The sequence below is a fragment of the Nelumbo nucifera genome, chromosome 2 (assembly GCF_055504915.1).
Source record: "Nelumbo nucifera cultivar China Antique chromosome 2, China Antique-T2T, whole genome shotgun sequence".
Lineage (NCBI taxonomy): Eukaryota > Viridiplantae > Streptophyta > Magnoliopsida > Proteales > Nelumbonaceae > Nelumbo > Nelumbo nucifera.
In genome coordinates this window covers 70,885,968-70,899,256 of record NC_142650.1, presented here as the reverse complement: position 1 = coordinate 70,899,256, position 13,289 = coordinate 70,885,968, and the positions used below count along the sequence as shown (strand labels likewise).

General features: G+C 42.5%; 2 protein-coding genes across 2 annotated transcripts in view; both read left to right on the top strand.

The window, feature by feature from the left end:
* The window catches only part of LOC104604187 (abscisic-aldehyde oxidase-like), a 72,564-nt gene that overhangs the window by 10,569 nt on the left and 48,706 nt on the right, over positions 1-13,289 (top strand). The window contains exon 3 of the mRNA XM_088897868.1: positions 3,126-3,341. Within this exon, the coding sequence (XP_088753994.1) occupies positions 3,126-3,341 (216 nt within the window). The remainder of the gene's footprint in view (positions 1-3,125; positions 3,342-13,289) is intronic.
* On the top strand, positions 3,356-9,551 carry LOC148802317 (uncharacterized). Its single transcript, XM_088897055.1, has 2 exons — positions 3,356-5,993; positions 6,320-9,551. Exons 1-2 carry the CDS (start codon positions 5,651-5,653, stop codon positions 6,355-6,357), a joined length of 381 nt encoding a protein of 126 aa, XP_088753181.1. The 5' UTR covers positions 3,356-5,650; the 3' UTR covers positions 6,358-9,551.

Below are 13,289 nucleotides of genomic sequence, written 5' to 3'. Positions count from 1 at the left end.
CAAATCAAAAGGAGCTTGAATTTCATTACTAGAAATTGGATAAAGGGTTCTACATTGTTTTGACAACTGACACACTTCAGAAACTAGACTTTGACTTGAAATACCCTTAAATAATTCAGGAAACAACCCTTGCAATGATGAAAAAGGTAAATGACTTAGCCTAGCATGCCACAAGTGTAACCTAGCTATTGACTCCTCATTATTCTGACTACTGGTTGCAGATGATTGTAAGACCGAACTTATGTCTGCATCAAAATAGTAGAGACCTCCACACTCATGGCCGCTCCCAATCGTTCTCTTCGTCAATCTGTCCTGAAAGACACAATGAGTAGGAAAGAAAGTTACACTACAGTTTAAATTCTTGGTAAGCTTTGAAACAGATAAGAGATTGGAAGTAAGATTGGGAACATGTAGAACAGATTTAAGAGAGAGGTTCTTGCTTAGGTCAACTCCCCCTTTCCCCGAGATGGTGGAGAGGAAACCATCAACAACCCTCATCTTATCTTGGCCAGACATCAATTGGTAAGAAGAAAATAAAGAGGACATGTGTGTCATGTGGTCAGTGGCACCAAAATCAATAATCCAAGAAGTAGAGTCAATGGAACTAGTTGTACTATAAGCAGAGACAATACTTGATTTGGCAAGAGAGGTGGAAGCAAGAGAATTAGTCCTTAGACAGGTTAAGGCCCGGCTAAGGACCTCTACCTCATCAGCAGTGAAACCCAAGGATTCGGATGTGGGGAAATTAGCAGTCTATCCCATGGGAGAAGATGCAACTATAGATGTATTCTTCGAGCTACCACCACTGTAACTAGTAACATGATTCCCACTTGCTGTTTGATTCTTCTGGGGGTTCCTGTCTTTCCTTAAAGTAGCTGGTTTCAGATGAGGATAAAGAACCCAACAAGTCTCTTTTACATGCCTTTTACCACCACAATGAGAGCACTTAAGATGCCTCTTGTCTGAATGCTTGCTCCCCTTTTGGTTTGAAGAAATTAGGGCTGAATGTTCAACAGACTCTTCGGCTGGCTGTGTTTGAGTGCCAACTTGCATCTCTTTCCTCCTAACCTCTTCATTCTTTACTAGATAATAGACATGATGTAAATCTGGCAGTTCATCCCTTCCCAAAATTTGAGACCTTATGCTCTCAAACATTGGGTCTAAGCCAGCCAAGAACTTAAAGGCTCTACCCTCCTCAATTTGTTTATCATGCCTCTCCTTGCCTTTTGCATTCTCCCAATCAAGAATAAGATGGTGATCGAGTTCTTCCCATAATCCTTCTAGGGTTGCAAAATATGTTGCAACTGTCATGTCTCCTTGTCTCAATGCAGCAATGTCTTGGTTCAGCCTATAAATTCTGGTATTGTTCTTTCTCTGTCCATAAGTTTTAGAGACTTTCTCCCAAATTTTAGCAGCAGTCGGAAAGTGTTGAACAGTCCTCCTGGTCACTCTTGAAGTCATCGAAGCAAGCGGCCAGGACATAATAGTAGCATTTTCCCTACGCCATACTGCATATTCCACACTACCCACTGCAGGTTCCTTCTTCTGGCCATCTAGATAACCCGTAAGATCCCAAGAAGTAATGAAGAGCATGGCTGAAACAGACCATTCTCTGAAATTATATTCATCTAACAGTACACTGGTGATCTGCAAGCTGTGCAGATTTGGATTTTCCAGATTAGGAGACCTCCCACCAGGTCTATTATCCCTAGAAGACACTTCCCCCGATATTGAAGACATCTCCTTCCTCTTACAGTGATCACAATTGAAAAACTCAGTGCAAAGAGCACAATTTCAGACTTACCGAAGCTGTTGCAGGCCTGAGAACCCCTTGTAACAGAACTGAAACCAAGAACACTCCACTTCTGTACAGTGCAGAACTCTTCTGGACTGGGCTGGACTTTGATTTCTGTTGTAGTAGACTGTGACCAACTGTACGAACCGAACTAGGACTGTCGAAGTCTGCCCTTCCACCTAGATCTGTTCCACACAGATCTCTTAGCAGCCGAATGGCTACTACCTGCTGTAAGGTGTCTAGTAGGGCATCGATCTCTGGAACAAACTCCCCTTGGGCCCTACAACCAAGGGAAACCCTAGATACAGACCTTGCTGTGCTCTACGGTCAGCCCTAGGGTTTCTTCACAGCGACCAAGACAGAAGAGAGAAAGGAAAAGAAAAAAAAAAAGAGAAGGGCCAAAAGGTGATGGCTGTAATCAGACAAACAAACCTTGCTCTGATACCATGTTTGCTGGATTACAGCAGTCGAAGAAGAGGGAGAAGAAGATCTGAGAGAGGCGGCATTAACTCTTCAGCCGACCCAACAAGTTTATATAGATGATTATAAAATAATATTACATGAATGGACTAGAATGCCCCTGATTAGTGATGGGACACCTAGACAAATAAACAATTAAAACATTAAACAGGTTTAGGCCCAATAACTAAGGCCCAATAACTAAGAACATAAGACACAAATAAGACCAACTTAAACACTAATAAGAGCCGAACCAACAACTGCCACACTGCACTCCTTTTTCTCATGCCAATTACCCCTGCTGCTGGATACCATCTTCCCAACCGAAGATCAAACTTTGTGGAAATCGATTTCTCAGACTCCAATACCTAGTCTGTCACTTCCATACTGTGAACATGAATGAAGAAGCCCGCCACATAGACTTCTCACTCCCATTATGGCATTATCTTTTCTTTTCCCCATTACATGACCATCCAAACTTCAATATTTTCTACATCCAACCTGCATCCTACGATTCTTCCAACTAAGCTTGCCTGAAGAACTTTCATTCTCTCCTCCATCTTCTCCATCTTCCCAACATCCACCTTCTAATTCTTGGAGATTTTATTGTTGATGACAATGCAACTACCTGAATCATGATTTTTTTTTTCTTACTTAGTTTTAGGATTAAGGGTAGATGTTTTAATTATTAGATTAAGTTTCAAGGTAATTAATATTGATTAGACCTGAATTTGTCTTTCTCACAATTTTCATTACTTTTAAAGTCATAGCCATCCCTTTATTTATTGCGCTCTCACTAAAATAGAAATATTTTTATTTAATGGATGCTTAAGGTGGCCTCTTTGTTGATCATTAATGTCACATCTTGTAGGTGAGGCCATCTATGTGGATGATATTCCTTCTCCAAAGGACTGCCTTCATGGAGCATTCATATACAGTACCAGGCCTTTGGCACGAATAAAGGATATTCAATTCAAATCTCCACCCGAATTGTATGGAGTTGTTAGAGTTATTTCCATTGATGATATCCCAGAAAGAGGGGAGAACTTAGGATCTAAGACCATGTTTGGTACTGAACACCTTTTGGGTACCCTAAACTGTTAGGGTACCCTTTAACTTGTGGAATGAATCGACCATGGAAAAAATCATGAAAACCTTGCGTGGAGCCTTGCTGGAGGTAAATCAAAGGAGTTTGCGTGCTGTAGAACTCAGAGTGGCAGGGATAAAACCAGAAAACCTGCCTCGATCGATCGAAGTTTTCTCATAGGGCGCCCTAGTATTGAGTTTGGCTGGCCTCAAAGCTAAAGCATCGCTTTGAGGAAGATGAGCGGAGGTTGGAGGTGATGGTGAGGTGGTAGGCTAGAGCACACGTGGCTCCCAGGGAGTGAAGGATAGGTTTGCCATGCGTGGTAGAGTTAAGGAAGAAATGGAACAGTTGCAGGGGTAAAGCAGGCTCAAAATCTTCCATTGAGGCAATTAATTCAAATTTTTTTGAAACAAAAATGTAGAGAAGATGGGCCGAATGGCCCATAGACTGTCATTTTATTTTATGTTATGTTATGTTTCTCTCTCTTGTGGGCCTTATTCTGGGCCCATACTCTGTAATAGTCTGTTTTTTGTATTTTCCTGCTCACTCAAGGGCCTCTCTGTAATTTGTAAAAAATTAACTTATTAATAAGATATTTAGAGTGTTAGAGTGTGGTTATATTTGAACCTCTTACTCTCTAACACTCATTGCCGCCAGCTCTCTCTTCTCTTCCTCTCTTGTTTGTTCATTTTCTGGTTTGCATCTAATATCAAACAGTTCCATACATCAAGTGGGCTGTTTTTCAACTTGGTATCAGAGCGGGTCATTGCTTGGCGTGTCCCTCATGTGGTTCTAGTTCAGCCAACTACATGAGGAGGTTTTAGGGCTGAAAGTTTACAGTCATCCGCCTGGTTCTTGGAGGTCATTGGAGGGTGCCCAAGTGTCTATACACTTGGAGAAGGGTTTGGTGACCAGGAAGAATCAGAGAGCAAGTTGTTTGGCCTGATTTGAAATCAGAGAAAAGGACTTTCGAAATTATCTCAGAGAACAAGTGTTCGGCCTGGTTTATAGTTGAAACCAGAGACTCTCTTGCTGTAAGTCTTTTCTCAGTTCTTTGCTGAGTTATTTTTTTTTGTTATCTGGGAGGACTGTTAAAGTATTCAAAACACCTCCATTCGGCCCACTGTTGCTGGACTGATTTCTGGAAGTGTGGTTTGGCTGTTATTGGGCTTCCAAACTGCTAAAAACTGATCTAAATTAAGTGGTACAAGCCTCTACTTAGTTCAGCTGCTTCTTGGACTTAGACGAAGTGTTCTTGAAGAGATTTCTGCTTGTTAACAGTGAAGTGTTGACTGTTGCATACATAGTGTTTGTAAAAAGTCCTCTTAGGTACTGTGGACTGTTTTCTTTGTTCTCCTTGGGAAATTATTGTTGGGAACCAAGAATACATATTGTTTGGAGGCCTACTGATTGTTCCTTGAAGGCTGAATCAGGGTTTCTCCCCTTTGAAAGTGCTGCCACCGAACTTGGTTCTCACGGCTGTCAGTTCTGAACTGAGTTTGTGAGTTGTTTTGTTTGCTACTGTTTCAACTCAATCTGAGTTCTTTGAAATCAGATCACTTTTAAAGGCCTGCCGAAACCCTAATTGAAGCTGTTACATAATGGACTTCTCAGAAATTGAGAACAAGAGCACTGCTGAATATGGACATAATTTGGGAACTACAACTGATTCCTTTTTGGCTGTAACTACAGTTAAATTGGATGGAACCAATTATTTGGCCTGGTCACAATCCGTAAAAATTCATATTTGCAGTAGAGGAAAGTGGGGGTTTATCTCTGGGAGCAAGAAAGCTCCCCCGGAGGAGGATCCCTCTTATGAGAAATGGGTGCAGGAGAATTACACAGTGATTGGGTGGCTTGTGAACTCAATGCAGCCACAGATTAGCCAACATTACTTGTGGATGAACTCGGCTAAAGAAATCTGGGATAGTGTTGCAGAAACTTACTCCTAGAAGTTGAATGTTGCCAAAGCTTACAAACTGAGAAGTGATGTGAAGATTCTAAGACAGGGGGAGAAGTCACTTGCAGCATACTTCTCAGCCCTAAAATCTATATGGCAAGAAATTGATTTGATAGAGGCCGTGACATGGGATACCCCTAAGGATGCTGAAACATATAGGAAATTGGTTGAAAGGAATAGGGTCTTTGAGTTCTTGACAGGGCTCAATTCTGAATATGACATTACAAAGCAAAACATCCTGTCCAAGGAAGATGTTTCATTGTCTCAAGCATATGCTTTGGTCAGCAGTGAGGAAAGTAGGAGGAAAGTGCAGGTTCAAGGGGTTAGTATCAATGATCATTTTGCAAATATGGGAATCAAACCCAAAGGAGTTACAGGAGCTCCCAGTGGCATAGGAAAGAAGGAGGTGGTGTGTGAATATTGCAAGAAGCCGAAACACACTAAGGACAAGTGCTGGAAATTGCATCCCAGTCTTGTTCCTATCCGATTCCAGAAGAAGAATGACAATAGAAAGACAGGAAGTGCACATACTGCCACAAGTACAGATACAGAGTTTGAGTCTGCAACTGCACAATTGGCAGCCATGAAAGCTGAATATGAGAAGTTTGGAAGGATGATCAGCCAGCTTGAAGGTGTAACTTCATCATCCAACCCTTCTGGAAGTCCAGCCACCATTGCATTTGCTCACTCAGGTATAAGGGCTTCTGCTAACCATGCATCTACCTCAGGTAATCCCAAGACCCCTTGGATCATTGACTCAGGTGCTTCTGATCACATGACCAACCTTTCCACTTTGTTTGTGTCATATGATTTGCTTCCTGGCCGTGACAAAATCACCTTAGCTGATGGTTCTCTTGCCCCCATTTCTGGCAAGGGAACTGTCAAGCCTACAGACTCTTTACTTTTATCTTCCACTCTTCATGTACCTAAGTTAAATACCAACTTGTTATCTGTAAGTAGCTTGACCAAGTCATTGGATTGTTGTGTAACCTTTTTCCCTTCTCACTGTGTGTTTCAGGACCTGAAGTCTCGGAAGGTGATTGGGAGTGGCCATGAAGCGAATGGAATATACTTGCTTGACACCCCTGGCCAATGCTTTGATCATCCCAAGAATGTTGCTTTTGGTTCTACTTCTTCAGAGTCTGTCAGTCAAATTATGTTGAGTCATTGTCGGTTGGGTCATTTACCTTTTTCTGCTTTAAGTCATTTGTTTCCCAAACTGTTTAAGGGAGTCAGTGTGTCCAGTCTCAATTGTGAGTCATGTCAGTTGTCAAAGCATTGTAGAAAAAATTACTCTGTGAGCAATAAAAGATCCTCTTTTTCTTTTTCATATTGTACACTCTGATGTGTGGGGGCCTTACCACTTACCCTCTATGGGGGGCTACAAATACTTTATCCTGTTTATTGATGACTTTTCTAGATTCACTTGGATATACTTAATGAAATCCCGAGACGAAGTCCCGAGACTTGTGAGGCAATTTCATGAGCTTGTTTTAACTCAATTTGGTACCAGAATTAAGGTTTTCAGATCTGACAATGCAAAAGAGTATTTTGAGAAGAGCTTATCCTTGTATCTCTCTGACATGGGGGTTATTCACCAAAGCTCCTGTGTTAGAACCCCTGAACAAAATGGAGTTGCTGAGAGGAAAAATAGACATATTGTTGAGGTTGCAAGGAGCCTTTTATTTGCCTCACATGTTCCCACAAGATTTTGGGGTGATGCTGTACTTACTGCTACCTATCTAATAAACCGTATGCCATCCAGGGTTTTAGGGTTTAAATCCCCCTTCAGTCTTCTTCATCCAGATAAGGATCTCTTCCCAATTCCTCTTCGTGTGTTTGGTTGTACCTGTTATGTTCACATTCCAAGTGTGCAGAGACAAGTTTGAACCAAAAGCCCACAAATGCATCTTCCTTGGTTACTCCCCCACACAAAAGGGTTATTGTTGTTTTGATCCAAAGACTGGCACCAGACATGTCTCTATGGATGTTACTTTTGATGAACTTTCTCCTTTTTATGGTTCCTCTCAGGAAGGACATTGTCAACAGGGGGAGAGTCTGTCACAAGTTTTTGCTCTTCCCCTTCCTGTCCCAGTTCAGTCTCTTGACAAATCTGTATCCTCCCAAAATGAATCAAAGGAGGATCAGCCACTTCATTCTTCTTGTCCTAGTGCTCCTATCTCTTTACCTCCTCGTCCTACCCATAATCCCAAAGTGTATCAAAGGCAGAGATCCAGGAATGAGCAAGTGGTTTCCCTTACAACAGATGAGGCTCATACCCTCCCAATCACAGATGAGATAACAGGTATTGCTTCAGCTCCCTTGGAATCCTCCTTCCCAGATCTTGATGTCCCCATTGCTGTTAGGAAAGGAAAGCGGAAGTGTACTGCACACTGCATTTCCAAACACCTTTCTTACGATCTACTTTCCCCTTCATATTGTGCCTACCTCTCTTCAGTTGCTTCTAACCCCATTCCTAGGTCTGTATCAGAAGCTCTTGGGATTCCAGAATGGAGAGATGCCATGCAGGCTGAAATGGATGCTCTACATGAAAATGGTACTTGGGAGGTGGTGGATTTGCCTGAAGGGAAGGATCCAGTTGGATGCAAGTGGGTTTTTACCATTAAATACAGGGCAGATGGGACTATTGAGAGGTACAAGGCCAGACTTGTTGCAAAGGGCTACACACAGACATATGGGATTGACTATCTGGAAACTTTTGCCCCTGTTGCTAAGATGACATCTGTGAGGGTTCTTTTGTCTCTGGCAGCTCACTTTGATTGGCCTCTCTATCAGTTAGATGTAAAGAATGCATTTCTGAATGGTGACTTACATGAGGAGGTCTACATGTGTCTTCCTCCAGGAATGTATGGGAAAGATATGCAAGGAAAGGTATGTAAACTGAAGAAATCTCTTTATGGCCTCAAACAATCTCCTAGAGCCTGGTTTGAGAGATTTAGAGCTGCACTTGTTAAATTCGACTATGTTCAGACACAGTCAGATCATACTCTTTTTGTGAAGAAAAGTGGGTCTCTAGCAGTGTATCTCATTGTGTATGTTGATGACATTATAGTGACTGGTGATGATGCCTCAGGCATTCTGGGCCTTAAGTCTTTCCTCCGTACAGAATTTGAGATTAAGGATCTGGGGGAGTTGAGATATTTCCTTGGCATAGAAGTTGCCAGATCCAGGGATGGGATTCTTATTTCCCAGAGGAAATATGTCCTTGATTTGTTCTGAAACTGACAAATTGGGTGCAAGACCAGCTGCAACTCCTATTGATATGAGTCACAAACTTTCAGCTTCGGATGGAACTTTGTTGGAAGACAAAGGGGTCTTCCAGAGACTTCTTGGGAAGCTTTTGTACCTGTGCATGACTAGACCAGATATTGCGTATGCTGTCAGTTGCATTAGCCAGTTCATGCATGCTCCTAGAGATACACATATGGCAGCAGCAGAACGGATTTTGTGCTATCTGAAAGGCTCTCCAGGAAAAGGAATTCTATTTGCCAAACATGGTCATCTGAAACTTGAAGCCTATACTGATGTTGATTGGGCTGGAAATATTGATGATAGAAGATCTACTTCGGGGTATTGCAGTCTGGTGGCTGGTAATGTTGTCTCTTGGAGGAGTAAGAAACAAACAGTTGTGGCTCGATCCTCCACAGAAGCAGAATATAGAGCCATGGCACATGGAGTCTCGGAATTGTTGTGGCTAAGGTCCTTAATGGAAGAACTTGGGGTAGATCATGACAAACCCATGATGTTGTATTGTGATAATCAGGCTGCCATCAACATTGCTCACAACCCGGTACAACATGATAGAACCAAACATATTGAGGTTGATAGACACTTTATTCGTGAAAGAGTCTCCTCCGGTGAAGTGTGTCTTCCATTCATTACTTCTGAAGGACAATTGGCAGATTTTCTCACCAAGGGCATTTCCAAGGGAAGGCTTCAACATGACACTGGCAAGCTGGGCATGATTAACATCTATGCTCAGCTTGAGGGGGAGTGTAGAGAAGATGGGCCGAAAGGCCCATAGACTGTCATTTTATGTTATGTTATGTTTCTCTCTGTTGTGGGCCTTATTCTGGGCCCATACTCTGTAATAGTCTGTTTTTTGTATTTTCCTGCTCACTCAAGGGCCTCTCTGTAATTTGTAAAAGATTAACTTATTAATAAGATATTTAGAGTGTTAGAGTGTGGTTATGTTTAAACCTCTTACTCTCTAACACTCATTGCCGCCAGCTCTCTCTTCTCTTCCTCTCTTGTTTGTTCATTTTCTGGTTTGCATCTAATATCAAACAGTTCCATACATCAAGTGGGCTGTTTTTCAACTAAAAATAAGACAAATGGATAGACCTTATGCTGATGTGACCAGAAGGGGAAGTGGACCGCTTGTCTCAGCCAAGGTGCTCTATCTGAACCGATGGGGAGAGTGGGTGATCCAATGAGCTGCTGGACCACATGGTCTACTAAGTGACCCAACCACGTGATAACTTAAGTGGTCATGTGGGTTGGATAAGGAAGAGGGAGATGGTAGACGAGAACTCCTGTCTATCAATGAGCTACAGTGTCACACTCTCTTCTCGGATGGATCCCGGGAATTAAAACCTTTTGCAAACATTTTTCATAAAATATTAATATATATATCATAAATATATTTTGCAATATTAGATTTTAATACAGTTGAAATTCACTGTCGAAAATTTAGGTTTCTATCAGAGAGTGTAAACCCTATCATTCACTTAGTCCGACAAAGAGGCTAATCCTATCACTATGATCACCCACTCAGGTTGCCCCAACATACCCAGATTTTGATCCTTGTTGATCTCACTGATTGGCATATCAAAGACAACCCAATCCAATACTGAAGGGATGAGAGATCCATCCTATGGACGCCCAAAGATTGCGGAATAAGGGGCGAATTTCAAAAATTTTATCTCTCCCTTCAACTGGGAATCGTATTCCCTATTTAGAAAATCATATTTTCAAGGATCAATCTTGAACCATAAATTGAACCAGATCTGAACCAAAAGGAGTGGGAGAGGATTATACCTGATACGGAGAAATACTATCTCCCAATGGAGGTGTTCACGCCCAAGGAAGGATCCAAAATCTGCTCCCACTGAAGATGGCGCAGTGAAGGATGGAGCAGAATCGGCAATGTTCTTCAAAAGAACTTGACCCTTCGCAAGAATCAACTGGACGGCTTGTGAGTACAGCTCCAATCAATCTTTTCCCAAAAGATTGAAATCAAGATCCAATCTTGATTGCTCCCAAGAACTGGAGATCGAACTGAAGGAATGGCAATGGCAGGAAGGTGGCGGCAGAAGAGAATTCGCAGTATGCAGGAAATCTCTTAATCTCTCTTTCTTCAAGAGAAGAATGCTATTGATGTTATTGTATATCTCAAGGCTGCCGCCCCCTTCCCCTTTTATAATCTTAAAGGGATCAGCTCCTAATCAGATTAGGAGTTGCTAATTCCAAATCATATTTGGGTTAGAAGTCCCTTGGTGATAAGGGATAATCCTTATCTTATCTGCAGATCAGATCAGCTGTCTCCTAATCTAATTAGGAGGTTTCCAGATCTAAATCTTATTTAGATCTTGGACTCTCTGAGTGGATAGGTTTCCAGTCTAAGCCCAATCCTTTTAGCTGACCCACTTCAGAATTCGCCCCCTTTAAATGACTGATCAAATCAGCCCAGTTCGAAATGGGCTTAAGGCCCATTAAGGTTATGTACTCAAAAAACCTTCCAAATTGCTGCCCAGTTGGGCTTCCTTGTATGGCGTGGGACCCAAGCATTGATCTACACATCAGCCACATGGGTTCAGCCCAGCCTTTGTTACAAAGCCTGGCCGAATGCACTGCTGAAGACAGTGTACCCCGTGAAACCAATAAATGAGCTCTATGGGCCCAACACTTACACTAAGTGGTCCCTGGGCCAAGCCACCTTGTAACACCCAGGGACTGTGGGCAGATGCAAGATTAGCCCATCAGGCATTATCCTCAATGGTCTTACACTTAACCTCTCAGCCCATAATGATCATACACTGCCCGACAAGAGAGGACCTCTCCCTCGGCTGCAAGGAACAGTGTTGCACTCTCCACTTATATGGATCCCGGGAATTAAAACCTTCTTGCAAACAATTTAGAAACCATATATATATACTTTTATATCTTATATAAAATATATTTTGCAAAACAAATCTCAACGGTTGAAATCGGCTGCCGGCAGTCTTGGTTTCCATCAGTGAGAGTGCATCCCCGATCATTACCTTTGTCCGACAAAGGGGCTGATCCTGTCACTATGATCACCCACTCAGATGAATTCTCGGACTGTCCCAGCATACCCAGGTTTTGACCCCCGCTAAGGATCTCACTGATTAGTACATCAAAGATAGCCCAATCCGACACCTAGTGCAGTATCATAATCGAGTCTAGGGGTCGGGTGTATTTTCCAGTTTTGCCCATCAATCTCTAAGGTCCAGGGCAATATTGGAAATCTGGTCCAGTTCAAAGATTCAATTAATCCTACACTGTATGTGCCTAGGGTCTCACCCTGGCAGCTGAGACAAGCCACCCCAACCGACTTGGTGGCACTACAGTGTCAGCCTTGCCAGGATAGGTCTCCCCAGACCGACCCACTGGCTGTGAACATTCTAAACTAACACGAGTCTCATTAAGTGTCCAGTTTAAGGGTATTACACAGAAACATACCAAGGGAATATGAAATCAAATATGTATCTTTATTCATTTACAATAAACTCATAAAGTACATCATTCTGATTGAAGCTAAGGGCATACAAAACTGTCTAACAGCTCCCACTTGCACTTAGGTCCAATCAGGTACTAGCCGGAGTCCCATGCTTTCCACGTGTTTCTCAAACACTTTCTGTGATAGTGGCTTTGTCAATGGGTCTACCACATTCTCCGCTGATGCTACCTTTTTACCCTATCCTCCCGTAGGTCCAGCGTTGTCATACAACAATGGAATGGGTGATGTGCTGAATTCCAAATTCAGGAATGAACACCATTCATGAGGCAGCCTCACTTACGGCAATGCTTTCGGCTTGGGTTGTGGACTATTAATTTGCTACTTAGGACCCCTGTTTGCTGACATTCAGGAAACAACACACGATCCTATCGTGAAAACATATCCAGATGTAGACTTTCTATCATCTGGGTCTGACTGGAAATCGGCATCTGTAAACCCTTGGATCTGTAGTGAGCTACCGTCGAACACCAGACAAAACTCTTTTGTCCTTCGAAGGTACTTAAGTATGTTTTTCACAGCAGTCCAATGCTCCTGCCCTGGGTTGGCCTGAAATCTGCTTACTACACTCACTGCCTGAGCTATGTCAGGACGAGTGCACAGCATGGCATACATGATGCTCCCTACGGCAGAGGCATAGGGAACGTCTTTCATGCCATCAATCTCCTCAGAAGTCTTGGGAGACATCTTCTTGGAGAGAGTGACTCCGTGCCTGAAAGGAACATTTCCTTTCTTGGAGTTTTTCATGCTGTATCTTTTGACTATTTTATCAATGTAAGCAGATTGGGATAATCCTATTATCCGCTTCGATCTATCTCTATAGAGTCGAAGACCCAGTATAAAGGAGGCTTCTCCAAGATCTTTCATGGAGAATTGCTGTGAAAGCCATACTTTCACCGTAGTTAACATTCCTACATCATTCCCAATGAGTAGAATGTCATCTACATACAGAACCAAGAAGGTAACCTTATCCCCACTGTATTTCCTGTAGACACAGGGTTCATCCGGATTCTGCTCGAAGTCAAACGATTTGACAGCAGAGTTAAAACGGATGTTCCAACTTCTAGAAGCTTGCTTAAGCCCATAAATGGATCTGTTAAGTTTACATACCATGTTTTCCTGACCTGCAGCAATGAAGCCTTGCGGCTGCTGCATATAGATATCTTCAGTAAGATCTCCATTCAGGAATGCAGTTTTGACATCCATC

Coding starts and splice junctions, on each gene's coding strand:
- LOC148802317 (XM_088897055.1), top strand. CDS start 5,651: ATGGGAATCAAACCCAAAGGAGTTACAGGAGCTCCCAGTGGCATAGGA. Junction 5,994..6,319: donor CATTGCATTTGCTCACTCAG/GTATAAGGGCTT, acceptor TGTGTGTTTCAG/GACCTGAAGTCTCGGAAGGT.